The sequence below is a fragment of the Microtus oregoni genome, unplaced genomic scaffold (assembly GCF_018167655.1).
Source record: "Microtus oregoni isolate MIOR12 unplaced genomic scaffold, Mior012 000007F_ref0000211, whole genome shotgun sequence".
Taxonomy (NCBI): domain Eukaryota; kingdom Metazoa; phylum Chordata; class Mammalia; order Rodentia; family Cricetidae; genus Microtus; species Microtus oregoni.
In genome coordinates, this window is record NW_024543066.1 from 54,538,065 (window position 1) to 54,564,749 (window position 26,685).

A 26,685-nucleotide genomic window follows, 5' to 3' on the forward strand; every position below is an offset into this window, starting at 1 on the left:
TTTATTTATTTTTTTATATATATTTATTATTTATTACATATACAGTATACTTTCAGGCCAGAAGAGGCCACCAGATATCATTACAGATGGTTGTGAGCCACCATGTGGTTGCTGGGAATTGAACTCAGGACCTCTGGAAGAGCAGTCAGTGCTCTTAACCTCTGAGCCACCTCTCCAGCCCCCTCTATTTGTGTTTATATATATGTATGGGTATATTGGAGTGAGAACACATTAGCAGAATGTGCCGGCCCCAAGTTGCAGACATTTGCATACCAGTTTCTGTGGTCACTGTCACGTTGGCCTGTTACCCGTGTTCTCTTCAAAATCACTCTTGGAGCATGTGTTCTTTAAAGTCCACGCAGGCATGCTATGAGTGCACACACCATTAGCCGTGGATATGCCGTGCTTTAGGAAGTACTAGGTAAGGCTGCAGTGACTGGGGTGACTGGGACTTGTGCTCCAGTGGTAATGGGAGGAAGGTGACACTGAAGCTGCCTTCTTATTCATCTGCTAGCATCTCAACAGTCCTCGGATGCTGGGTTCCAGTCATGTGCAGCCCTGCTGGTGAGATGGACACTTCAGGGCCTGACAGCTGAGTGTGTGGAAGTAAAGTTCAGTTACTGAGTTTGGTACCAAAAAACTGATGGTGTTGAAGGCACAGGAGGTGACATCCTGGTTCAGGGGTGACCCGGAAATGTGCGCAGGTGCAAACAAAATCCCGGAAGCTGGAAGGAAAGGATAGGAGAGATTTTGGAATCCAGAGGGATTACAGCTTAAGTAATACACCTCACAACCATAAACATGTACGGGTGCCAGTCATAGCGCACACCTTTTAAATCCCCGCACTCAGGCAAAGGCAGGAGGATCTCCGTGAGTTTGAGGCTCCATAGAGAGACCCTGTCTCGTACAAAAAAAAACAAACAAACAGAACAACAGAATCAACAACTGCAGATGTGGAAAGGAATAATTAAAGAGAGGCTTGGCCAGTTTGTAGAGCGAGTTCCAGGACTGCCAGAAACCCCACCAGTCTGTAGAGCGAGTTCCGGGGACTGCCAGAAACCCCACCAGTCTGTAGAGCGAGTTCCGGGGACTGCCAGAAACCCCCACAGGGGGGTGTGGGGAAGCTTAGCTGGCAGGAAGCCAAGTGAACTTGTTTGTACTGTAGGAGGAAGGAAGGTGGCTCAGGGCTGGTGGCTTTTGACCTTCAGCAGACAAACCTAGAAGGATGGTAACCCTGCTGCTTTAGGAATTTGAGGGTCTTTTGGTTCTGGTCAAGGGCAAGGAGATAACTTATTCAAGAGACAGGAGAGAATGTTTAGAATTTGGGCACTGATGTACAGTGCGATAGTCACTTGCTTCTTTGACTCTTAAACATGTCTTGTGGAAAGGCTAGGAGTCCAGTTTTAGTATTTGTAACTGAATAAAATTCATTTCCATTTAAGTCATTGCAGTGACGGGATAACTATTGCTCAGTGGTTACAGACATTTAGTATCTGATAGAAGTATCAGACCAGGCTGGGAATGTAGTGAGACCTTGTTTCAGAATAAGTTAAAAGCAGGCTGGGGCTTATTTAGTGTACCACTAAATAGTATATTGTTTGCCTAGTGTACCTGCAGGATCCTAGAATCAACCCCAAGCACCATTTAAAGAGCAGAAGAGTGAGCTAGGGACAGCAGGGGACTGAGAAAGAGGGAACTGTTCTCTGCTTCCTGCCGGCTCCTGCTTCACCCCATTGGTGGGTTCTTTGTACAAGAAAAGTGAGGCTATCTTAATGAAGTCTGAGCCACTGCCGGGCCGTGCTAGGGTGTTTCCTTTCTTTCAAAGTCTCGTGTCACAACTCTCATCCTGGTTCTTGCTGGGGCCAAGGAAGAAAGGACTTGGCCCCTTAGGCAGTGGGCAGTTGGTTTACTCCTCCCTTGTTGCCACTGTTGAGTAAGGAACAAACGTGCTCAGGCCCCTGTCACCTAGCGGTGGATGTCATTCCTCCTCAGGAATAGCCACACTGCAGCTCCCTGGGATAAATCACATGCACTATGAGTGGGTGCTGCGGGCATATGCAGATACGGAGGTCAGAGGACGACTGGTAGGCACTGCCCTTCTTTCCCAAGCCAGGCGTGGGACTCAATCTAGGGTGGGAAATATCCGTAGTAAACCAGCTTGAGAGGTGAGAGCTTTTGGGTTGGAGGGCTTGCTACTTCTCAGGCGTGTCTCCTGAATCAGACACCAACACCAAGCCTCGTGGAGCCTACTGACCACTCCTGTTCTGTCACGTACGGGTAACTGTACACAGGAAGATTCTGCATGTTAGCATATTGCTGCCCTCTGACCTTCTGTCACTATCAGTCAAAAACTCTGCGTAGCCAGGCATAGAGGCACACATCTATAATTAAAGATATACATGTATTTTTTAAAATTCAAATTAATTAAAAGTAATTGGAAGGCAGAGGGAGGAGGAGCACACAAGTCTGAAGCCAGTCTGAAATACAGTCTCTCAGCAAAACAGAGCCATTGAAACATACCTGTACACATTCCCACGCTTCCTGGGAGGGAGGAGGAACAGTGCAGCAAACCCTCTGCTTTGGCTGAGCACTTCGTCCACACAGTCAGCCCAGCAAGAGAGCAAGGCCTCTTTCTAAACTAAGACCTTGTCTCACATCAAAACAGGAAGTTGAACTTAAAATTTGGAACTTCTGAGCCAGGCGTGGTGGCACACACCTTTAATCCCAGCACTCAGGAGGCAGAGGCAGGCAGATCTGAGTTTGAGGCCAGCCTGGTCTACATGGTGAGTTCCAGGACAGCCAGGGCTGCATAGTGAGACTCTGTCTCAGAAAAAAATATAAATAAATAAAATAACCTGAACTTCAGAGACTGATAGAAGGGTGGCCCAAGAATAATTTAGCTTTCGTATTGCCAAACTTTTGTTACCTGTGTTTAAGATGCATCTATAGCTTGGGGCGGGGGTGCGCACACCTTTAATCCCAGTCATTTGGGAGGCCACAGCTGCAAGATCAAGTTTGAGACAAACCAGTGAGCAAAATCTTACCTCCTTAGGGGGGTGGAGTGGGGATGAAAATCTTCATTTCTTCCTTAAGATGTACTCTGAGGAAGGCAGGGGGTCTGAGCACTGGTTAAGTGTTCACCTGAGTACTGTTTTCACTTTGAGATGAAAACACAGCAGCTAAGGAGTCTAGCCACTGATGAGTAGCTGTAGCCTATGAAAACTAGAGTTTCTTTGTTTTCTTAAGATTGAAATACATAGCGCTGGACTTCACATTCATATTCAAAGCAAGATGGAAAGCTAAAATTTTCTCCCTAGCCTAGGCTTCCCCCTCTTTTCACTGGCCTGAATTAGAATCATGACCACCCTGACCAAGGAGACAGTGTAATTATTCTTTAGATTAATGGTAACTTACTGCCTTGTGTGGGTGTTTTGCCTGCCTGTATGTGTGTGCGCCACATGCATGCCTGGTGCCTGCAGAGGCCGGATAAGGGCATTGGATTCCCTGGAACTAGAGTTCCAGGTTGTTGTGAGCTGCTATGTGGGTGCTGGGTTCCAAAGGAACCCAGGTCCTTTGGAAGAGCAGCCAGTGCTCTAAACCTGAGCTATCTCTCCAGCCTCTACAGTAGTTATAATTGGCTGATGTCCTTTTGACTGCTGCATATCCTGCTGACCCTATAGGCCAAATTTCTTATATAAAAGGGAGACCTGAACGTGAGTTGGGGACAACTTGAGGATGTGTCTGGTAAATAACACGACAGTAAGAAGCATTTGAGAATGAAGGATTGACTGGGTGAGATAGCTAAGCATGGTGTTGTATTGAACCCTCTGACCTGGGAAAGTTGAGGTATTGCCATTGGTTTTTTCCAACCCCTCGTGGCTGAATGGCTCTTTGTAAGCTCACTGTATCTGCCTTGTGACTGTCTTAGCCCAGGGGACAAATCATGGGAAGGGATTGTTTTAACATTCAGAATGGCCCTACAGCTGGTCTTTCCACCAACTGCCTGACTCTTCCTGCCGAGTCCCCATGCCCTCCTGCCACACGGTGCATGTTACATAGACCATCTAGCTGAAAGACACACTTGCCTCGGTGCCTTGTACTAACCTCCCCTTTTCTCTCTCTCCTCCTGTTCCTCCTTTCCTCTTCCCTCTTCTCTGTTGCTGCTGCAGAGCGTCTCTACAGCCAACTTGAGCGAAACCGCCTGCTTTCTAATGAACTGAAGCTAACGCTGCATGATCTGTGTGACTGATGGGCAGGGCTCCCTGTGCCCAGTAAACCCACACCACTGACCTGGACCCCAGCAAAAAGCTGATTGTCTTTTTAAAAAGTTATTGTTTTGCCCTGAGCAAGTTAGTTTTTATTGAGGGCAGTTAGAATACTATAAATTTCCTGACAGCCCCCCATGAAGCCGCAATTCTCTATTTTAGGAGAAATTGTAGATGATGAAGGAAGGGGCCTGAAAATTTAGTGGGGGACTTGGGAAGCCTTAGCTGCAGCTTTCTTCCCTGTGCACCCGCTTTAGGGTTGGCACTTTTGCATGGATATTTTCTAACAATAAAAAGACTGACTTGACAAGATGTTGTAGCTGCTTCATCTTCAGGCCCAGAGATGGGCTCTTCTGACTGGGTGGAAACGGGTGGGAAGAAAGGGTGCGTAGCATGAACATCACTGATCTGCGAGTTTTCCTCCCTTCCGTGAAGCGCCATAGTTACCCGCAGGTTAACTGCTTGGTGTCCTACCACTGGCTTTCTTCCTGATAGTTTCCTTCTTGCTGCTTTTGGGTTTAGTTGTGTATCCCTGTCTGGGGCTTACTCTATTGGTGCCTCTGCTGAAATCGCATTGGGGCTTTGCTCGCAAGAATGGGTCTGGGTAGTATTCTTGACTTAAACCTGAGGACCCCTGTCTCCCTGCTCTGTGGAGAAAGTACCTACCGCAGGCGGGGGGGGGGGGTCTTCCTGTGCTCTTTACTGAGGTATTGGTGTTTGTCCTCATCCGCAGCAGTCACCCTCTAGTGTGACATTTCAAGGAGATACTGACCTGTGGGCAGAGTGGGTGCCTGGTGCTTTTGCCTGATTCTGTGGAGACCTGTGGGAGGGAGAGGGAATGGCCGACAAGCCCCAGTTCCCTCCCTCAGGCAGCAGAGAAATGCCTCTGCTTCAGTAGATATGCTAAAGTCCCCACAGAACCCAGCGATGCCCTGGCTGCCTTCTATAGCTTCTGTGTGACTGGCGCAAGTCTCAGAATAGGGAGAGCTCGAAACTGACTTTGTGTAATTCCTCTCTGTTCCCACTAGATAAGCTGAAGTGCACCAAAGAGGAACACCTCTGTACACAAAGGATGCTGGACCAGACCCTGCTGGACCTGAACGAGATGTAGAGCACCCCCTAGTCCCCACCCTGCCACCACTCCTCCCTCTGACCCTGACTCCGCCTGAGGCCGGCCTGCCTGAAGCTGACCTTGAAACCGAGGGCTGATCTTTTTAACTGAAGGCTGCTTTCCCTCCTGCCACCCCTCTACCCTTCATGTCTTTTTCATAAAACTGTGTCAGCCTCTTCTCAGAGTTCCCAGCTGGAGGGGCTGAGCACCTTTGGGAACAATATTTAAGGGAGTGTGAGCACAATGCATTTGTCTTCAGTGCTCTTGGGATCTGCACATTGTGATTCCTTTTGTCTTAGCGACCATTGTAACATTCCAAGCGCTTCCACAGCTTGGAGCAGCAGCCCAGTTCCTTGTCACTGTTGGAAGGTGACATGCCGGCCTGATGGATACTGCTCTCTCCATAGAGGAGGAACACAGGACAGCCAGCAGAGCCCAGCAGGCTCCACTGTGGGACACCTCAGTTCTCTGCACCAAGTCCTAGCCAAACAACAGGGAATTCTAGGAAGTTAGCCAGAAACAAAAAACTCTTCTGGGCTGTGAAGGTTCCATCTTTGATATCTTTGAACAACTTTAACCTTGTTTTTTATGTTTTACTTTTTCCATCAGTCGTGACCAAATGAGCCTGTGAGGCGTCTGCGATGCCTCACCCCCAGGCCTTGTGCATGCCAGGCAAGCATGCTACTGCGCGGCCCCAGCCCCAGCCCCACTGGTCTCCCCTCCGCCCCTTCGTAACTGCTCACACGGATCATGCTGCCCCTTAGTGTCCACCTGCCCCGAGGGAGAAAGAAAAGGAAGATTATGTTCGTGCCACTGATTTAGCCGTGTGGACGTCATCTCATTGCCTTTCCCAAAGCTGCTGTCTCTTAAAGTGCCATCTCATTGTGCTTCGTATCAGCCAGTGCTGGAGGAATCTTGAATAGCTTATGTAAAAAACTTTTTAAATTTTATATTATTTTGAAATTTTGCTTTTGGGGACTTGAGTTATCTTGGTCAACCCATTGGCTATGAGAATCCTTTGCGGTCTGTGGGCTGGCAGTGTACCGATCTTTCGAGTGTCCCCGCCCAGTCACCGTGTTCAGGCAGTCTCTTCAAGGCCTGTTCCAGGTGGACATGCTGCAGCTTACTGGCTTGTTTGTACTCCTGTCCAGAGAGAACCCCATAGTGCAACTGTTTTGATACTGAATATCAACACGTGACATTTTGAAATAAAGAACCAGTCCTTCAACCCTCAGCTCGACTTGACTCTGTTAAACCAAGTGTGCCTTCTCCTCCACAGGGCTCCACAGACCAGGCTAAAAGTCGGGTCTTCGTGCCTGAAAGCCTCAGGATTTAACACAGCACACACACTGGAAACAGACAAAAGTCCTAGGTGTGAGGACTTCAGCTCTGGTGCGTCATCCACAGCCCCAGCCCACCAGCCAGGCAGAGACAGGAACATCCCTAGGCCATGCTGGCCAGCCAGTGGCCAAATCAATAAGCTTCAAGTTCAGTTTAGACCCTGTCTTAGATGGTCAGACATGGTGTTGTGTGCCTTTAGTTCTAATACTCAAGAGGCAGAGACGGTTGGAACTCTGGAATTTCAGGCCAGCCTGGTCTATAGAACAAGTTACTGGACAGCCAGGACTACACAGAAACCCTGTCTTGAAAAAAATAAAGACTCATCTCCAAAAACACAATGTGCTGTAGAGGTGGCCTGGGAATTGGGAGCATCTGCTTGGGGGGGCGGGGCGGCTGGAGGGGGTCACCAGCATCAGTGGTGACTTGACTCTGTCACTCCAGTTCCAGGTGTCCGAGGGCTTCTGCACGTGTGTTCCACTTACACTCGGAAAGCTCACACACAGACATCGTTTGTAAAACTTAAAATAAGCTTGGCAGTGGTGGTGCATACCTTTAAATCCCAGCACTCAAGAGGCAGGCAGATTTTTGAGTTTGTGGCTAGCCTGGTCCACAGAGTGAGTTTTAAGATAGCCAGGGCTACAGAGAAACCCTGTCTCAAAAACCAAAAGAAAAAGGAAAATTCCATTCTTTTTTTTTTGGTTCCCTGACCGGGAAATGAAGAGACAGGGCTTCTATAAATAGGCCTGGTTATCCTAAAACTCACCATGTACACAGGGCTGGCCTCAAAAGTTCTGCCTGTAGCCGGGGCGGCAGTGGCACACGCCTTTAATCTCAGCATTCGGGAGGCAGAGGCAGGCGGATCTTTGTGAGTTCCAGGCCAGTCTGGTCTATAAGAGCTAGCTTCAGGACAGTCTCCAAAGCTACAGAGAAACCGTGTTTCGAAAAAACAAAAGTTTCACTTGCCTTTGCTGTTTCCCTAGTGCTGGGATTAAAAGTGTGTTCTCCAGAGAACCTAGACAACAATGAGGACCCTAAGAGAGACATACATGGATCTAATCTACATGGGAAGTAGAAAAAGACAAGATCTCCTGAGTAAATTGGGAGCATGGGGACCTTGGGAGAGGGTTGAGAGGGAGAGAAGGGAGCAGAGAAAAAAGAGTGGTGGAAGCACACACCTTTATGAGTTCGAGGCCAGCCTGGTCTATAAGAGCTAGTTTCCAGGACAGGCTCCAAAGCTACAGAGAAACCCTGTCTCAAAATAAATAAATAAATAAAAAACTAGGCCAGCCCCCCCCCCCCAAAAAAAAAGTATGTGCCAAAAAAAAAAAACCAAAAAAATTTTTTTTTGCTAGGTGGTGGTAGTGCACGCCTTTAATTCTAACACTCGGGAGGCAGAGGCAGGTGGTGAGTTTGAAACCAGCCTGGTCTAAAAAAAAATTTTTTTTTAAATTAAGGTAGCATTTCAGGAAGATCTCCTAGGTTGATGTTTGACTTTTTTTTTAATATTTATTTATTATGTATACAACATTATGCTTCCATGTGTGCCCACACGCCAGAAGAGGGCACCAGATGTCATTACAGATGGTTGTGAGCCTCCATGTGGCTGCTGGGAATTGAACTCAGGATCTCTGGAAGAGCAGCCAGTGTTCCTAACCTCTGAGCCACCTCTCCAGCCCGACGTTTGACTTCTACATACTTGCAATTTTTAAAAAATTTTTTTTGGTTTTTCGAACTCACAGAGATCCACCTGCCTCTGCTTCCTGAGTGCTGGGATTAAAGGTGTGTGCCACCACCCCCGGCTCACACACTCATTTTTTTTTTTTTTTTGGTTTTTTTAAGGCAGGGTTTCTATGTGGTTTTGGAGCCTGTCCTGGAACTAGCTCTTGTAGACCAGGCTGGTCTCAAACTCACAGAGATCCGCCTGCCTTTGCCTCCCAAGTGCTGGGATTAAAGGCGTGCGCCACCACCGCCCGGCTTCACACACTCATTTTTTAACTTTTGTGTGTGATGGTCTCAATATAGCCCTGGCTGGGCTGGCCTTGAACTCAAAGAGCCACCGGTGTCTGCCTCCCAAGTTCTGGGATTAAAGGTACAAGCTACAATGCCCAGCTTTTTCTTTGTGCATTGGTGTTTTGACTGCACGCTGTCTGTGAGGGTGCTGGATTCCCTGGAACTCAAGTTACAGACATTTGTGAGCTGCTGTGTAGGTGCTGAGAATTGAACCCAGGTCCTCTGAAAGGGCAGCAAGAGCTTTTAACTGCTGAGCCATCTCTCCACACCCTTTTTAAAATTCTTTTTTTAAAAAATATTTATTTATTATGTATACAATATTCTGTCTGTATGCCTGCAGGCCACAAGAGGGCACCAGACCCCATTACAGATGGTTGTGAGCCACCATGTGGTTGCTGGGAATTGAACTCAGGACCTTTGGAAGAGCAGGCAATGCTCTTAACCTCTGAGCCATCTCTCCAGCCCCCCCCCCCCTTTTAAAATTCTTTTGTTTGGGGCTGGAGAGATGGCTCAGAGGTTAAGAGCATTGCCTGCTCTTCCAAAGGTCCTGAGTTCAATTCCCAGCAACCACATGGTGGCTCACAACCTGTAATGAGATCTGGTGCCCTCTTCTGGCCTGCAGGCATACACGTAGAAAGAATATTGTATACATAATAAATAAATATTAAAAAAAAAAAAAAAAAAAAAAAAAAATTCTTTTGTTTGGGGCTGGACGTGTAATAAGTTCCAGAATAGCCTGGACTACAAAGTGAAACAGCTTCACACCAAGGGGACCAGGGAGATGGCTCAGTGGCTGACTGAGCCTAAGGACGCTGGTCCCCAGGGTCTACATAGTGAAAGGAGAATTGACTCCTGCTGATGAGCTTCTGGCCACTATGCCCATGCTGTGGACCCATGTGACAACGTGTACTCACAGGCACACCCAAATGTCTGGATGTAAATCCTTAACACCGTCACCTGTACAGTGGAGACAACGTGAAGACAGGCCACATAATCTAACAGGCTGAACTACACTTATGTCATGACAACCATGTGAACTCCATAGACTTAGACTCCTTAATATGTCATACTGCTTATACTCCTGACTACTCTTTTGAATACTTGGAGAAAACAAGGGTTTTTTACATTTGTTTTGTTTTTGCTCTTGTGTGAGGGGATTTCGGAGGCCATGGGTCGATACCAGTTGCCTTCCTCAATCACAATTCACTTGTTTTTGCAGTGGAGTCTCAGGTGAACCCATTGTTCACAGATCAGCTAGACTGCTGGGCACTCAAGTCCTTTCTGTCTTCGCCTCCCCAGTGTGCTGGGATGAGAGGCGTGGGGTGCCTCCACTTTAATGTGGATGCTGGGAACTCAAGACAAGCACACCATATCTCCAGCTTCTCTGAAAGGGTTTATTTTGTAGACTAGGCTTTTATATATATAATTTATTTAACTTTTTTTTATGTGCATTGGTGTGAAGGTGTCAGATCTCCTGGAACTGGAGTTTCAGGGAGCTGTTAGCTGCCATGTGGGTGCTGGGAATCAAACCTGGCTCCTCTGGAAGAGCAGCCAGTGCTCTTACTCTGTAGTCCCCTAGACTAAGCTTCTTGATCCTCCTGCCTCAGCCTCCTGCTTCCTGGGATTATGGATATGTGCCACCACAGCCCAGTAACACAAGAGTGCCCAGGGTTTCTATTCAGGTTGTGTGAGACAATGACTTTCTCAGTTGCTTCTGAGGCCAGCGTCAGTTATTCCCTGCATCGTGGTGTGGAAGCAGGACATAAATCCTAGGAAAAATAACATACATACCTTCACTAAAGCCAGCTGTTCATGCTAGAGACTGGGATTTTTTCCACTTATAGCCTGAGACTAATGCTGACTGGAAATTCCTTCAATTTTTTTAAGTTAAATAACTTGTTTCTTGTGTATAGTATTGGAGGGTGTGAACCCAGACCCTTGTGCATGTGAGTCATGAGTTTCACCCCAATCTTTCTGCCCTTTTTTATTGAAAACATTAAAATTGAACCAAACAATAGCCGCGTGTGGGGCTGAGATGGGAGACCGCTGGGTTTTTGGACCTTTCTTTCTGGTTCTTAGCTAGTAAAGTTTAACATCAAATATTTAGTAAAGCGACCCTTTGGTCCTGTGCCCGAAATTTACCTGTTAGCTTGGACGCACTTAAAAAGTACCCACAATTCCTAGTGAGAAAGCATCCACTGACGTTGTGGTTGGGGATTGGTTGGTGTTGCAGGGGCGGGGGCAGTAGTTGAGTGGGAAGCTGAGACCAAGGCGGTAGCCATGATTGTCTCTAGGGTTCCTGCAACCCAAAGCTTCAGGCACTTTTTCTGCTTGACCCCACACCACCTCTTCCTGTTTTTAGTTGGGACCTTGGCCAACAAACTCAATGTGCCGCAAGTGTTACTGCCGTTCAGCCGGGAGCCAGGCCGGGTGTCCTTCTTGCTGGAGGCGCAGCGCGGCTGCTACACCTGGTGAGGGGCGCCAGAGGTCGCAGGATCTTGTCCCCCCCCCCCCCCCCCACACACACACAGTGAAGAGGGACGGGCTTACAGGAATGTGGTGTGGTCCCACAGTGTGCAGGGGCCTGGATGTGGCATCCTTGGATGGAATAGACCCTAAATTGGAGGCTCTTTTAAGTAAGAAATGTACTAGCATGCGAATCTGCCTCCCTGCTGAGACAGCCCATGTAAGCAACTGTCGGCACAGACAAGCTCTATGCCCGACTGCCGCCATGTATTTCCCCCAATTTGAGGGATTTATAATGGAAACAAAGACAGATAAAGTGAGAGCCACATTAGAAGACCCTGAGAGCAACGACAAAACTAGAGTAACAAGACAACGATCATCATGCCTGAAAATGAGATCCGCCCGTGTGAGGAGAGCTCCCTTCCCCTGGTGCAACGGAAGAGGGAAGAAAACGGGGTAGTTTGTCCTGGGTTAATGACCTTCCCGACTCTAAGAGAACCCAATAGCAGGTCATGCGGCTACCAGAATTGTAAGGGAGTTTAACTAAAATAATCCTAAATGAAAGAGATTTCCCCTTTCTGTATCTTTGCAGAACGGAAGGTTGGACTATGGCTTTGCACACGCCGCTAGGCAAGCCCTCTGCTGAGGAACTGCTTCCCCAGCCCCTTTCCTGCCTTCCATGAGAAGCAGTGAGGTTTTTATCTCAGAGTACAAGAATTTCAAGTCTCAGTTCATGAGGAAGGATAAGGAATTTAGGCTTGTAGAGGACCTGGAATCTGAGGCGAGTTGTATTTTTGTTTGGTCTCAGGAAGTAGGCAACTTTTCCATCTTAGATAGCGCCTCAATTTTGGGGCTTTCAGGAAATCATTTCTCAGGATAAGAGAAGTCCTATCTTGTTGCAAACATAGCCCCAGTGTTATTTCCCACAGTGTGAGTCTTTTTGTTTTGTTTTGTTTTGTTTTGAGGCAGGGTTTCTCTGTGTAGCCCTGGGCATCTAGGAACCTGCCTTTGTCTCCTAAGTGCTGGAGATTAATTGTGTGTGCCTCCACCGTCTGGCGAGTCTTTTTATTAGCCATCCTGGGAGGAATATAGCATTTTAGATCTTTGCAGGAGAAACCACTGGGAAAAGGTACAGATCACTCTCCTGTTTTAATCTTGTCTTTAAGGCATACCTAGTCATACGTAGCATGGGAGGAGTGCAGACCTTTCTTCCAGATGTTGCCTTGACCCAGGCATTTCATGCTCTTTTTTTTCCCTTTGGTTTTTCAAGACAGGGTTAGCTGTCCTGGAACTAGCTGTCCTGGAACTAGCTGTCCTGGAACTAGCTCTTGTACACCAGGCTGGCCTCGAACACACAGAAATCCACCCGCCTCTGCCTCCCAAGCGCTAAGATTTTATTTATTTATTTATTTATTATGTATTCAACATTCTGCCTCCATGTATGCCCACATGCCAGAAGAGGGCACGAGATCTCAGTACAGATGGTTGTGAGCCACCATGTGGTTGGTGGGAACTGAACTCAGGACCTCTGGAAGAGCAGCCAGTGCTCTTAACGTCTGAGCCATCTCTCCAGCCCCTGAGTGCTAGGATTAGAGGCCTGTGCCATCATTGCTTGGCTTGCATTTCATGCTCTAAACTGTTTGCTTTGGCAGGCATTCCACTCACCACGATGTAGTAACCATTGAGCCTTCTTATGAAAATGGCACCTCTTGTTCCCAAAGAGCTGTTCTTGTTGCTGAATCCACCCAACCAATCCGCCTCAGCAGCATTATTCTTGCTCGAGAAGTAGGTATGTTATGGGATTTGTTTGTTTAGTTTTGTGACTGTTGTTTCCTTGAGACAGGGTCTCACTATGTAGCCCTGGCTGGCCTGGAGTTCCGTATGTAGACCAGGCTGGCCTCTGCCTACTGAGTGCCAAGATCAAAGGTGGGCACCATCATGTCCAGCCATTTATTTGGCATTTTGAAATGGCCTGCCTTGCCCTGGTACACATTGTGTAACCCAGGCTGGCCTTGATCTCACAGGTGCTCCTGCATTACCCTCGGGTATGCAGAGATTAAAGATGTACATCACCATGCCTGGCAAAAAAAAAGGCTATGTTAAAAGCAAAGATGAGGGCCTGGAGAGATGGCTCAGTGGTTAAGAGCACTGGTTGTTCTTCCAGAAGTCCTGAGTTCAATTCCCAGCGACCACATGGTGGCTCACAACCATCAATAATAAGATCTGGTGCCCTCTTCTGGCATGTGTATATATAATAAATTAATTAATAAAAAAAGCAAAGATGAGTAAGATAATGTCTTATATAAATGATTGACACAATCGTGCTTGAAGTATTAAGAACCTAAAGAAAAGAGATTTCTGATATAAATCATAATACTGTGGGCCAGTAGATGCTTGCTGTCCATCCTGACAACCTGAAGGAGGAGGAAAAGAACCAAATCCTAAATGTTGTGCTCTGATCTCTGAAGGGAGCAGGCAAAAACATCTTGGCTTAAGTACTGCCATTTTTTTTTTTTTTTGGTTTTGTTTTTGTTTTTTGAGACAGGGTTTCTCTGTGGTTTTGGAGCCTGTCCTGGAACTAGCTCTTGTAGACCAGGCTGGTCTCGAACTCACAGAGATCCGCCTACCTCTGCCTCCCAAGTGCTGGGATTAAAGGCGTGCGCCACCACTGCCCGGCTAAGTACTGCCATTTTGACAGGAGACTCCATTTTACCTGTAGGGTGAAACAAAGTTCAGGTTCCCAAGCCCTAGGGGAACTGGGAGCTTTCCAATGGCTGATCAACCCCTCCTAGACACTAGAAACCGTCTGTTATGCCTCTAGTTCTCTAAAACATTACAGCTGTTTCTAACAACAGGAAGAAGAAATGAGGCTGATTGGCTGGGCACTCTGTCTTGGTTAACAGTGACGGAACATAGGGAAAGTCCCCAGTCTTTGGCTCCTGAGGGGTGAAAGCTGTAACTTGGCAACAAATGTTTGTGGCTTTTCTGCTTATAAACCCCACTTCTGTACCTGCCCGGGCTGTCAGGGGAAGTGAGGCTTCTGAGTCCTCGTCCTGACTGGTCAGGGCTGCAAGGATCAGAGAGCACTGATGTGGTGAGTTATTAAAGTCTTTGGAGCCACAGGTGTCGCTCTCCTTCCTCGTGGACAACAGACATGACATGTGCCCCTGTGCACGCTCGTGTGTGCACACACATGTAAAATGAATATGGTTGTAAAACTTCATGGCATAATTTTCCATTCTATTAATTTTGGTTGTTTTTTTGTGTGTGTGTTTGATTTTTGAGACACAGTTTCACTTATGTAGACCAGGTTTCTCCCAAACTCATAGAGATCTACCTGTCTCTGACTCCCAGGTGCTGGAATAAAGACATGTGTCATACTTTGCCTAAAAGCATTTTTAGTTACATTTATGTGTGGGGGAGGTGGTGTGTAGGAAATGACATGCGTGTGGAGGTTAGAGGACAGCTGTTAGGAGTTGGTTCTTGCCTTGTACCATGTGGGCCCCCAGACTTGAGCTCAGATTGTCAAGTTGGGGAGCAAGCTTACCTATGGTTTTGTGTGTGTGTGTGTTTGTGTGTGTGTGTGTGTGTTGTGGTTTTTGTTTTTTGTTTTTAGACAGGGTTTCACTTCATAACCCTGACTAGCCGAAAACTCCCTATGTAGACCAGGCTGGCCTCAAATTCACAGAGATCTTCCTGCCTCTGCATCCCAAGTGCTAAAATTGAAGGCGTGCACAGCCACAGCTGGGTTTCTTTTGTTTACTTGGCTTTTCGAAGCAGGGTTTCTCTGTGTGTTCCTTTCTTTCCTGGAACTCACTCTGTAGGCCAAGCTGGTCTTGAACTCACGAGATCCACCTGCCTCTGTCCCCTGGGACTCGAGGCATGCACCACTACTTTCTGGTATTTGGGTTTTTTTTTTAAATTATGAATACTCAGCCTTGGTTTGTGCTAGTTCCGCTAGCTCTTTTTTTAATTTTTATTTTTTATACATTTTTATTGATATTTATTGAGCTCTACATTTTTCTCTGTTCCCCTCCCTGCCATTCCCCTCCCTCCTTCAATCCTCCCCCAAGGTTCCCATGCTCCCAATTTACTCAGGAGATCTTGTCTTTTTCTACTTTCTACTTCCCATGTAGATTAGATCTATATAAGTCTCTCTTAGTGTCCACATTGTTGTCTAAGTTCTCTGGGATTGTGGTTTGTAGGCTGGCTTTCTTTGCTTTATGTTTAAAAACCACCTATGAGTGAGTACATGTGATAATTGTCTTTCTGTGTCTGGGTTACCTCACTCAAAATAATGTTTTCTAGCTCCATCCATTTTTCTGCAAAATTCAAGCTGCCGTTATTTTTTTTCTGCTGTGTAGTACTCCATTATGTAAATGTACCACATTTTCCTTATCCATTTTTTGGTCGAGGGGCATTTAGATTGTTTCCAGGTTCTGGCTATGACAAACAGAGCTGCTATGAACATAGTTGATCACATGTCCTTGTGGCATGATTGAGCATCCTTTGGATATATACCCAAAAGTGGTATTACTGGGTCTTGAGGAAAGTTGTTTCCTAATTTTCTGAGAAATGGCCACACTGACATCCAAAGGGGTTGTACCAGCTTGCATTCCCACCAGCAATGCAGAAGTGTTCCCTTTTCCCCAAAACCTCCCCAGCATAAGTTGTCATCAGTGTTTTTGATGTTGGCCATTCTTACAGGTGTTAGATGGAATCTCAGAGTTGTTTTAATTTGCATTTCTCTGATGACTAAGGATGTTGAACATTTCCTTAAGTGTCTTTCAGCCATTTTAGATTCCTCTGTTGAGAGTTCTCTGTTTAGATCTGTACTCCATTTTTTATTGGATTATGTGATCCTTTGGTGACCAATTTCTTGAGTTCTTTGTATATTTTGGAGCTCAGACCTCTGTCTGATGTGGGGTTAGTGAAGATCTTTTCCCATTCTGTAGGCTGTCATTTTGTCTTGTTGACCATGTCCTTTGCTTTACAGAAGCTTTTCAGTTTCAGGAGGTCCCATTTATTAATTGTTTTTCTCAGTGTCTGTGCTGCTGGGGTATATTTAGGAAGTGGTTCCCTGTGCCAATGCGTTCAAGTGTACTTCCCACTTTCTCTGCTATAAAGTTCAGTGTGGCTGGCTTTATGTTGAGATCTTTGATCCATTTGGACTTGAGTTTTGTGCATGGTGATAGATATGGGTCTATTTTCATTCTTCTACATGTTGATATCCAATTATACCAGCACCACTTGTTAAATATGCTTTCTTTTTTCCATTTGATATTTTTTGCTTCTTTATCAAAGATTAGGTGTTCGAAGATGTGTGGATTGATATCCAGGTCTTCTATTTGGTTCCATTGTTCCCCCTGTCTGTTATTATGCCAGGCTGTTTTCAGTACTGTAGCTCTGTATTAGAGTTTGAAATCAGGGATTGTGATGCCTCCTAAAGTTCTTTTATAGCCGGGCGGTGGTGGCTCACGCCTTTAATCCCATCACTCGGGAGGCAGAGGCAGGCGGATCTCTGTGAGTTTGAGACCAGCCTGGTCTACAGAGCTAGTTCCAGGACAGGCTCCAAAGCCTGGAACTTCCTTTCCGTCATCTCTTCTATGTTTAGTGGTTAGTATAATGAAAGAAAGAAGTCTTACATCTTCCATATAGCATCTCCCCATTGAGAACCTTTCTCAGCTACTTGCATCAGTGTGGACTTAGCTATGTGGGGACAGGGTCCTAGTTAGTTTTAACTGTCAGCTTGACATGGCCTAAGCGAGTCACCTGAGAAGGGAATCAACTGAAGGACTGCGTGCTCAGATTGTCCTGTCTAGGTTGTTAATTGATGTCCGAGGGGCCAGACCTCTGTGGGTGACACCATCCCCTGGGCAATGGTCCCATCCTCTATATGAGCCTGTGAGTCAATGTTCCTTAATGATTTCTGGTTCAGATTCCTACTTAGGTTCCTGTTTAGACTGCTCTCAATGATGGATTATAGTCTATAAGATGAAAAAGTCTTTCCTGCCCTTTAGTTGGTTTTGGTCTTGGTGATTTGTCACAGCCTTGGAAAGAAAATTAATACTGTGGGAATTCATATTTTCTACTTGTGGTATCCTGCAGGTTAGCTCCTGTGTCCTTTGAATGTGCCCTTATTTTTGGTATTTTTTTATGGAACTCCCCCCCCCCTTTTAAAGATAAGGTCTCATATAGCTACTTCTAGCCTCTGGTTACTATATAGCTAAACTTGACCTTGAACTTCTGGTCCCTTTGCCTCCCCATCCCCAGCCCTAGGATTCCAAGTGTGCACCACTGGGCTGTATTTTTGCAGTGCTGGAGATCAAGCCCTAGGCTTCTTTCATGCTAGTCAAAAACTCTAGCAACTAAGCTATATTCCTAGCACAGCACTTCCTTGCTTTTGAGCTCTAGAGTTATATTTAGACAGCAAGTTCTAGATGCTAGTGTGCTTGTTGCTAAGGGAGTGTCCCCGTTTCTAGGTTCTCCTATGAGACGGAGCTAAGGGAGAAACTTGCATATGCCAGCCTGTGTGTGCACGTCTCTGTACTTATTTCTGTATGTGTCTAGCTGCATATATATGATTAAAATGGTGTGGACTCATGCTGATAGCTTCAGCTCCAGTCTGGGCTCATTCTAGACATCTCTCCTTGTTTATTTGTAACTTTGCTGTCAGAAAGGCAGACCTGGGCTGGTGAGATGGCTTGGTGAGTAAAGGCACCAAGCCTGACAGCCTAAGTTTGATCTCTGGAACCCATGTAAAGGCGGAAGGAGAGAACCAAGTCACAGAATTGTCCACTAACATCTACATGCCTGCTATGACACACATGTCCACACACGTAGGAATAGTTTTCGCCAAAGCCTGACCTTCATCGTCTTTTGTGTGTCCTCTTGTTTGTCCAGCCCCGTCCACATGAAAAGCCATTTTAGGGCTGGAGAGGCAGCTAAGAAGCCAGAGCATTGGCCGCTCTTTTGAGACTCAAGATTCAATTCACAGCACTCACAGGGCACTTCAGAGCCTTCCATAACTCCAGTTCCAGGGGCCTTCGTCCCTTTTTGGCCTCCAAGGGTAGTGCTTGTCCATGGCACAAAGCATATATACAGGCAAAACGCCCAAACACATAAAGTAGTTTCAGTATGGCAAATTCAATTTCTTTTTTGCACTGGGGTCTTAGTTTATGTTACCAGGTTGGCCTAGGATTTATTGTGTGTGTGTAACTCAGGGTGCCCTTTAACTTGAGGTCCACATGCTTCTTCCCTGGGTGCTGGAGTTACAGTTAAATTCAGTTCTTAATGTCTCCTGTGTAAAAAAAAGACAGTGTTTTCTGAAGTAAAAATCTGTTACCGGGCATGGCATCATGGGCCTATAATCCCAGCACTCAGGAAACAGAAGCAGGAGGATCATAAATCACTATGGAGATCCACCCTGGACTCCATAGTGAGACTGTCTCAAAAACCTAAACAACACATACCAGAGGCTTTTTGAATTCCCAGTCAGCCAGGGTTGCACAATGAGACCCTGTCTTTTTGTTTGTTTTGTTTTGTTTTTCAAGACAAGGTTTCTCTGTGTTGCTTTAGAGACTGTCCTGAAACTGGCTCTTGTACCATGCTGGCCTCGAACTCATAGAGATTCTCCTGCCTCTGCCTCCTGAGTGCTGGAATTAAAGGCGTGCACCACCACTGCCCAGCATCGAGACCCTGTCTTAAGGAAATAAAGCAACTAAAAACAAAACAAAAATCGGAATTCAGAGTCCAAAGAGGTGGGAACAACAAACAAACAAACAAAACCCAGAGGGCTGGTCAGGTGGCGCAGTGGGCAGAGGTCTTTGCTGCCAAGTCGGACAGCTTGAGTTTGATCTCAGGCATCCACGTGTGGGAAGGAACCCATGCTTTCAAGTTGTCCTCTGACCGCTACACACAGATTAGAGGCTCATTAGTACAGTTCCCATACAGTACTGCCATTTTACTTACCTAAATAAATAAATTAAAAAAAAACAACCATTGGGTGGTGGTGGTCAACCTTTAATCCCAGCACTCGGGAGGCAGAGACAGGTGGATCTCTGTGAGTTCGAGGCCAGCCTGGGCTACAGAGCAAGTTCCAGGACAGGCTCCATAGCTACTTGGAAATCCTGTCTCAAAAAACAAACAAACAAAACAAACCAGCCAAAAACCTGTTACCCTCGTTTTCTAAAATATTTTTTAAAATTCCACTTAAGCCGGGCAGTGGTAGCGCGTGCACTGCAGCTGAAGGCAGAGGCAGGTGGATCTCTGAGTTCAAGGTCAGCCTGGTCTACAAGAGCTAGTTCCAGGACAGGCTCCAAAAGCAATGGAGAAACCCTGTCTCAAAAACAAAACAAAACAAAATTCCACTTAAAAAGACAAGGAATAGGGGGCTGGAGAGATGACTCAGTGGTTAAGAGCATTGCCTGCTCTTCCAAAGGTCCTGAGTTCAATTCCCAGCAACCACATGATGGCTCACAACCATCTGAAATGAGGTCTGATGCCCTCTTCTGGCCTGCAGGCAGACACACAGACAGAATATTATATACATAATAAAATAAATAAATATTTTTTAAAAAAAAGACAAGGAATATCAAACATTGCTTCTCAGCTCTACCCATCCTCAAACCCTCTACCCATGAGGCTGGCATCTCTTCCCTTCAGATGCTTCACACCCCAAAAGGAATCTCAATTTCATAACTATTCTGCATTGCTACGGTCCCCCTAGTCCATCCCTGTGCCTCTTAGCAAATCCTCCTGACAGACCTCGCTGCACTTGCCCACTTCCCCACATGGGTGACCTAAGTTACAGTCCTTCCACTAGAAACACTGCAATGACTTTATAAGATAAGATGTCTTTCTCCGGGGCAGGGGAGTTGTTTGGTTGGTTTGGGTTTGGTTTAGGCTTGGTTTTGTTTTTTTGTTTTTTGGGGTTTTTTGTGGTTTTTTTTTGTTGTTGTTGTTGTTTTTTGTTTTTTTTTTTGTTTTTTTTTTTTTGAAGCAGGGGTTTTCTGTGTAGCCCAGACTGTCCTGGGAACTCACTCTGGAGACCAGGTTGGACTCAAACTCAGAGGTCTGCCTGCCTCTACCTCTCAAGTGCTGGGATTTGGATAAGATGTCTAATAAGTGGAGCTGCTCCCTTTGATCCCTGCAGCCTGTCAGGTTTGATTTCAGCTCCAGACCTCTCTAGATCTCAGCTTGGTGGCCTTGCTTTCCCCACCAGCGTCACTCTTGCTCCCTCTGCTCGTTCCTAAGTCCCCTCGAGCCGGCACGTTGTGGGAAGGTCTGTGTGCTCTGTCATCCCTGCTTCTTCAGTGCCACTAGGAGTTCAGTTTTCTACATTATGATTTCATGACATCTTTAAGCTTCCAGAAGACTGTATATCCAAACAGGGAGCCCTGCCCCCAGAGACAACTGTGTAGACTTGAGCCCCTCAGGAAAGAAGCCATTGCGGCCCCTCCCCCTTACTATTCACATAGTCCACAACATTGTTAATTGTCACTTCCAAGAGCCCACCTTACCTGGTACATACTGCCCAAAGCCTACTGCTCCCTCTCCACAACCTTGACTCTTCTCCCTCTCTCTCCCAGGACCAGGATCTGGCGCAGGCATTGGTACGGGAGCCTGAACTCAGAAGGAACTCTTGTAAAAATCAGGAACTGTACAGAAACTTCAAAGTCTGGTTTCCTTCAAAACTTATATATACAATTTTTATATATTAGTTTTAGCAAACACAAAAGTGGTAATAAAGAGCCCTCCTTAACCCAAAATGTGAGCCACCTGTGGCATCCCCTCCCCATTAACAAACCAACAGGCAAAATCTGTTGAGTCCTTTGTCTCTTTTAATAATGTGTTATTCTGTTTTGCAATGTGTGCTTGGGGTTCTGAGGTGTGTGGGATTGAGTTCTCTGCTTTTTTTTCTAAGATGTTATATGTAAATGTAAAGTTATTTAAATATATGTTTTAAAGAACTCTCACCACCAACTTTTGTTGCAAAAGAAAAAAATCACTGCTGCATTAAATGAACCACATCATGTTTTGAAGAAAAAAAGACAAGGAGTAAAACAGGTCCCTCAGTGACACACGCTGTGGGATTTTCTGTGACAGAGCCTTGCTGTATAGCAGCTCAGGCTGGTTGAACGGGCAGCGGCAATCTTCTTGCCTTAGACTCTTAAGATGCCAGGATTCTAGGTATCAGTCACTGCAACCCGTATATCTTTCAGGCCTTTTTGGATTGGTTAGGAACTTGGCATACAAGAAACATTAGCATATAATTCTGCAGGAATTCAGGGATGGGCCTGACACACAGCTCTTAGCGGAGAAGCATCCCTCTCTCTCTTTAATATATATTTATTTATTATATATACTGTCTTTCTGACTGCATTATGCTTTCATGCCAGAAGAGGGCACTAGATCTCATTAGAGACGTTTGGGAGCCATCATGTGGTTGCTGAAAATTGAACTCAGGACCTCTGGAAGAGCACTCCACCTGCACTCCAATTCCAGGGGATCCAAAATCTCCTTCTGGCCTCCTGAGGCACTGCATGAACATAGTACATAGATTTACATGCAGCCAAAACACCTATCCACATAAAATAAAATTTAAAATTAAAAAAAAAAATTCAGTTCTCTCATCCTCAGGCTCAGCAGGACATTTCCCCATGCAGCCCTGTCATGAAACAGAGCTTCCTTTTTTTTTTGATTTTTTTGAGGCAGTCTCTCTACATAGCTCTGGCTGCTGGCCTGTATAACCTTTAAACTCTGAGTATTTGAGACATTTATAGATTGGTGACAAATTTCCTTAAATAGCCAGCTCTTTGTCCCTTGCAGTGACTGACCATGAACTGCGCTGTGATGTTAAGGTCGGTGTTATAGACAGCATAGAAATTGTGTCTCGCACCCGGGAGCTGTATGTGGACGACGCGCCCCTGGAGCTGATGGTGAGGGCTCTGGATGCTCAAGGTAAGGGGTCGGAGGAGGGCTGAGCTCAGAAACTGCTAGCAGATTGTGAATGTGACCTGTTTTCTCATCTGGGGCTCACATGCAGGAGGCTTGGCAGTGCGGAAAGTAGTTCAGTGTATTAGCTGCCTTCTTACAAAAAAACAAAAACAAAACTACTTATATTATTTCTAGTTATTTCTGGACTTTAAAAGAAATTAGGGGGCTGGAGATATGGCTCAGCAGTTAAGAGCACTGATTGTTCTTCCAGAGGATCCGGGTTCAGTTCCCAGCACACACATGGCAGCTCACAACTGTCTGAAAATGCAGTTCCACAAGAATAGAGTTAAATAAATCATTAAAAGTTTTTTTAAAAAAAGTTAGTCAGGCTGGGCAGTGGTGGTACACACCTTTAATGCCAGCACTCGGGAGGCAGAGGCAGGCGGATCTCTGTGAGTTCGAGGTCAGCCTGGTCTACAAGAGCTAGTTCCAGGACAGGCTCTAAAGCTACAGTGAAACCCTGTCTTGAAAAACCAAAAAAAAAAAAAAAAAAAAAAAAATTGGTCGGGTCTGTGAAGGCGTAAGTCACAAACAATCCCCCACCAGTGTGGAATTATGATTAATAGAATGGTTATTTATTTAAGTGGGAAAAACTTACAGATCACCATCCCAGACAACAGCCCTATGTGCAATCAGGAAGGGAGCCTAGTCGCTGAAGCCAGAGAGCAAGCGGAGGGCAGTGGCAGCTTTTTTAAAGAGAGAGAGACCACGCCCCAATGGGCTGGTATCTCAGCACCTATTGGCTGAACTCACTATATAGACCAAGCTGTCCTCCAATGTACAGAGATCAGCCCACCACTGTGCCGCCACCACCACCTGATACGTTGCCTTAAATATGCTATACTGATGTAAAACGATATTTAAAAAGTCATCACTGCTATACTTGTAAATTATTCAGTAAACAGGTTTTTAAATTTTCTTTTACTGTGTTGTCTGTGTGAGTGCACACATGCACATGTACGCTGTGGCATGCATGTACGCTGTGGCGTGCATGTGGAGATTGGAGGACAGCCCTCTCCTTCCACCATCACTAGATGGCACTCAGGCAGTCAGGCTCCCACTGTGAGTTCCCTTCCCACCACCTCATAGCCCAAGACTGGACTAATTTTTAAGACATGAAAAAATAACTTTTAGAATCTAGTTTTATGACAACTTGTTTTGAAGGAACCAGGGTTAAGTGCAGCTGGCAGTGAGACTACATGGGTCCATTCTACTCTAGAAAGTCTGTTGGAGCCTGGCCATGGGGGTGCACACCTTTATTCCAACACTCAGGGGGCAGAGGCAGGTGGGTCTGTGAATTTGAGGCCAGCCTAGTCTACACAGCTAGTTCCTGGACAGCCAGGGTTACACAGAGAAACCCTGTCTCGAAAACCTAAATAAATAATTAAATGCCAGTCTGTTGGAGGCCGCACTCACGTTGTTTTGTAAGGGTTTTCTTCATGCGTGTGTTTCAGCGGAGTCCATCACTCCACTGAATATGTTTTGGAATATGTGACTCTATCTCACTGCTTTTGGCTTGCCCTACAGGGAACACGTTCAGCACTCTGGCAGGCATGGTGTTTGAGTGGAGCATTGCCCAGGATAACGAGTCAGCCAGAGAAGAGCTGTTTAGCAAAATTAGGTAAAGCTGAACCCCGACATAAACCACCTTGCTCTGACAACGACGCGTCCCTGTGAAACCCTGTGCACAGCAGCCGTCTGTGTGGGCCTTGATAAGCCTGCTGTCCGGAAAGTTTTAAACAGAGACATTCACTAGGGCAAATATCTTTGATAGAAAGATAGAGGGGATAAATGTGGGAACCTACATGAGAGTTCTTTTGAGCCTCTGTTGGGAGATCTGTGAGCTCAAGCTGTTGGCACATGCTGAAACTGAGTGAGATCATTAGCCAGTTGATTTAGCAAGCACCTTTAGTCCCAGCATTCAGAAGGCAGAGGCAAGCTGATCTCTGTGAGTTCAAAACTAACTTGGTTTACATAGTGAGTTCCAGACCAGCCAGGGCTACACAGTCGGAACACTTTAAAAAAATTAAAACAACAACATTCTGTTTTCAGTACCAAAGAACATATCACAGACAGCCTAAATTATAGTTCGAGAGCAGTCTTAACCATAGGCTAGCCCTTCTGGAAATCAGAAATTAAAAACTCAAATCAGCCTTGGTAGCACAGAACTATAATCCTAATACTGGGAGTTGGGGGTGGAGGTGCTGAAGCAGGGGGATTGGAAGTTCAGGGTGAGCAGGGCAGTGGTGGCGCACACTTTTAATTTTACCACTCAGGAGGCAAAGGCAGGTGAATCTCTGAGTTTGAGGCCAGCCTGGTCTATATATCAAGTGCCAGGACAGCCAGGGCTACACAGAGAAAACCTGTCTTGAAAAAAGAAAGTAGTAGTCACCCAGGGCGAGCCTCTGCTACATAGCAAATCTATGGAGGCCAGCCTGGGTTACACTGTTTCAAGTCCAAGTTCGAGGCCAGCCTGTGCTACACTGTTTCAAAAAGCCCACAAGTAAGCAAAGGTATTTCAGAACTGTTTACATGAACAGACTTCATAGAAACTAAAGTTTAGAAGACTATTATTCCTACTAGAGACAAATCTTACTTTGTGTCTAGGATCCTGAAATTCTCGGAAGCAGAATATTCTCCCCCTGACTATATAGTTGAGATGGAAAAAGAGGAGCGACAAGGAGACGTGGTTTTGGTGTCTGGGATGAGAACTGGAGCTGCTGTTGTAAAAGTCCGAATTTATGAGCCATTCTACAAGGTAAACAGCGGCACTAGAAACAGCCTTCCGAAGTCTTCCTGTGGGGAATAGAGTAGACACCACTAACTTGCTGTTATCTGGGCCAATAGGCATCATTTTGAAGAAGCCATTTCACAACTCCTGTGATGTCACACCCCTCTAATCCCAGCGCTCAGGAGACAAAGCCTGGATCTCTATGAGTTTGAGGCCACTCTGGTCTACAGAGTGAATTCCAGGCCAGCCGGGGCTACACAGTGTGACTCTGGTGCTGAGGATTAAATCCATGCCTTGTACATGGTAGGCAGTGCTTCACCATCGAGCCGCCCCATATACTGACATTCTCTGTTAAAAATAGCTAACTGCTCCGGGCGGTGGTGGCGCACGCCTTTGATCCCAACACTCTGGGAGGCAGAGGCAGGCGGATCTCTGTGAGTTTGAGGCCAGCCTGGTCTACAGAGAGAGTTCCAGGACAGGTTCCAAAGCTACACAGAGAAACCCTGTCTCAAAAAACAAAAACAAAAAAATAATAAAATAAAAATATCTACTTTTTTTTTTTTTGAGATAGGGTCTCTCTATGATGTCCTGGATGGCTTAAAGTTCACTGTGTAGACCAAGCTGGTCTCCAACCTACAGATCCTTTAGCTTTTGCCTCCTGAGTACTGGGATTAAAGCTGTGCACTACCAGGGCTGGAGAAATGGCTCAGTAGTTAGGAGCACTGGCTGCTCTTCCAGAGGGCCCAGGTTCAGTTCTCAGCACCCACATGACAGCTCACAATTGTCTGCAGCTCCTGTTGCAGAGGATTCAACGCCCTCACACAGGCAAACCAGTGGGCATGAAAAAATTTTTTAAAAAAAGGTGTGCACTACTATGCCCAATCCAAAGCTTTTGTTATTTAAATTTTTAAAAATTATTTTAAAATGTCTTTAATTTAAAGTTACGGGTGTTTGCATGCACATGTGTGTGCACCACATGTGTGCCTGATGTTCTTGGAAGCAGGAAGATGCCAGGGACTGGAGTTACAGAGGATTCTGGGAATTGAACCCAGGTCCCCTGCATGAGCAACTAGTGTTCTTAACCACTAGACATCAATCCGGTCCCCTTTTAGTTTTCAGTATAGGAAAAATAATTGTTTTGGTCACTAATTGGTTTTAGTCTCCAATCAGCTGGAGAATCAATCCATTTCTATAGCCTGTGATGAGGCAGAAACCATGATTGGAGGAGAATGGAAAGGAGAATGTAGTTGGGATTTTTTCTTTTTTACTCTTTGGGCGCCTGCCACTCAGCCCCCAAATAAATACATGGAGACTTATTCTTACTTATGAATGCTTGACCTTAGCTTAGCTTATTTCTAGCCAGCTTTTCTTAAATCACCCCATCTATCTTTTGCTTTCTTTCTTTCTTTCTTTCTTTCTTTTTTTTTTTTTTTTGAGACAGGGTTTCTCTGTGTAGTCCAGACTGGCCTGGAATTCACTCTGTAGACCAGGCTGGCCTCAACTCAGAGATCTGCCTGCCTCTGCCTCCCGAGTGCTGGGATTAAAGGCGTGCATCACCACCATGGCCCAGCTTCCATCTACCGTTTGGCTCCGGGCTGTTTACCTTTCTTTGTTCTATTTATCTGTCTTCCCTTCTTACTCTGGCTGGTTGTGTGGTTGGGTGGCTGGCCCCAGCCTAGCGTTCTCTTTCTCTTCTTCTTTTCTTTAGAGCCTAGTAGTGTGATGTCTTACTCTTTTGGCAGAGACCACTACATAGCTCCCGA

General features: G+C 45.9%; 2 protein-coding genes across 11 annotated transcripts in view; both read left to right on the plus strand.

Annotated features, from left to right (window-relative positions):
- Tpm3 (tropomyosin 3) overlaps positions 1-6,610 on the plus strand; it is a 28,399-nt gene extending 21,789 nt beyond the window's left edge. For 7 of the 10 annotated variants that reach the window (XM_041655218.1, XM_041655217.1, XM_041655216.1 and 4 more), the window contains one exon: positions 5,294-6,610. In XM_041655218.1, the coding sequence (XP_041511152.1) occupies positions 5,294-5,297 (4 nt within the window). In that variant the 3' untranslated portion in view covers positions 5,298-6,610. Of the gene's footprint in view, positions 1-4,169; positions 4,584-5,293 lie in introns of those variants that run through there. The other 3 variants (XM_041655222.1, XM_041655230.1, XM_041655229.1) reach the window with 3 other exon arrangements.
- A 4,397-nt stretch (positions 6,611-11,007) lies between these two features.
- The window catches only part of Nup210l (nucleoporin 210 like), a 100,700-nt gene continuing 85,022 nt past the window's right edge, over positions 11,008-26,685 (plus strand). Inside the window, exons 1-5 of the mRNA XM_041655148.1 lie at positions 11,008-11,198; positions 12,846-12,982; positions 22,024-22,155; positions 23,719-23,812; positions 24,799-24,949. Coding sequence (XP_041511082.1) covers positions 11,008-11,198; positions 12,846-12,982; positions 22,024-22,155; positions 23,719-23,812; positions 24,799-24,949 — 705 coding nt within the window. The remainder of the gene's footprint in view (positions 11,199-12,845; positions 12,983-22,023; positions 22,156-23,718; positions 23,813-24,798; positions 24,950-26,685) is intronic.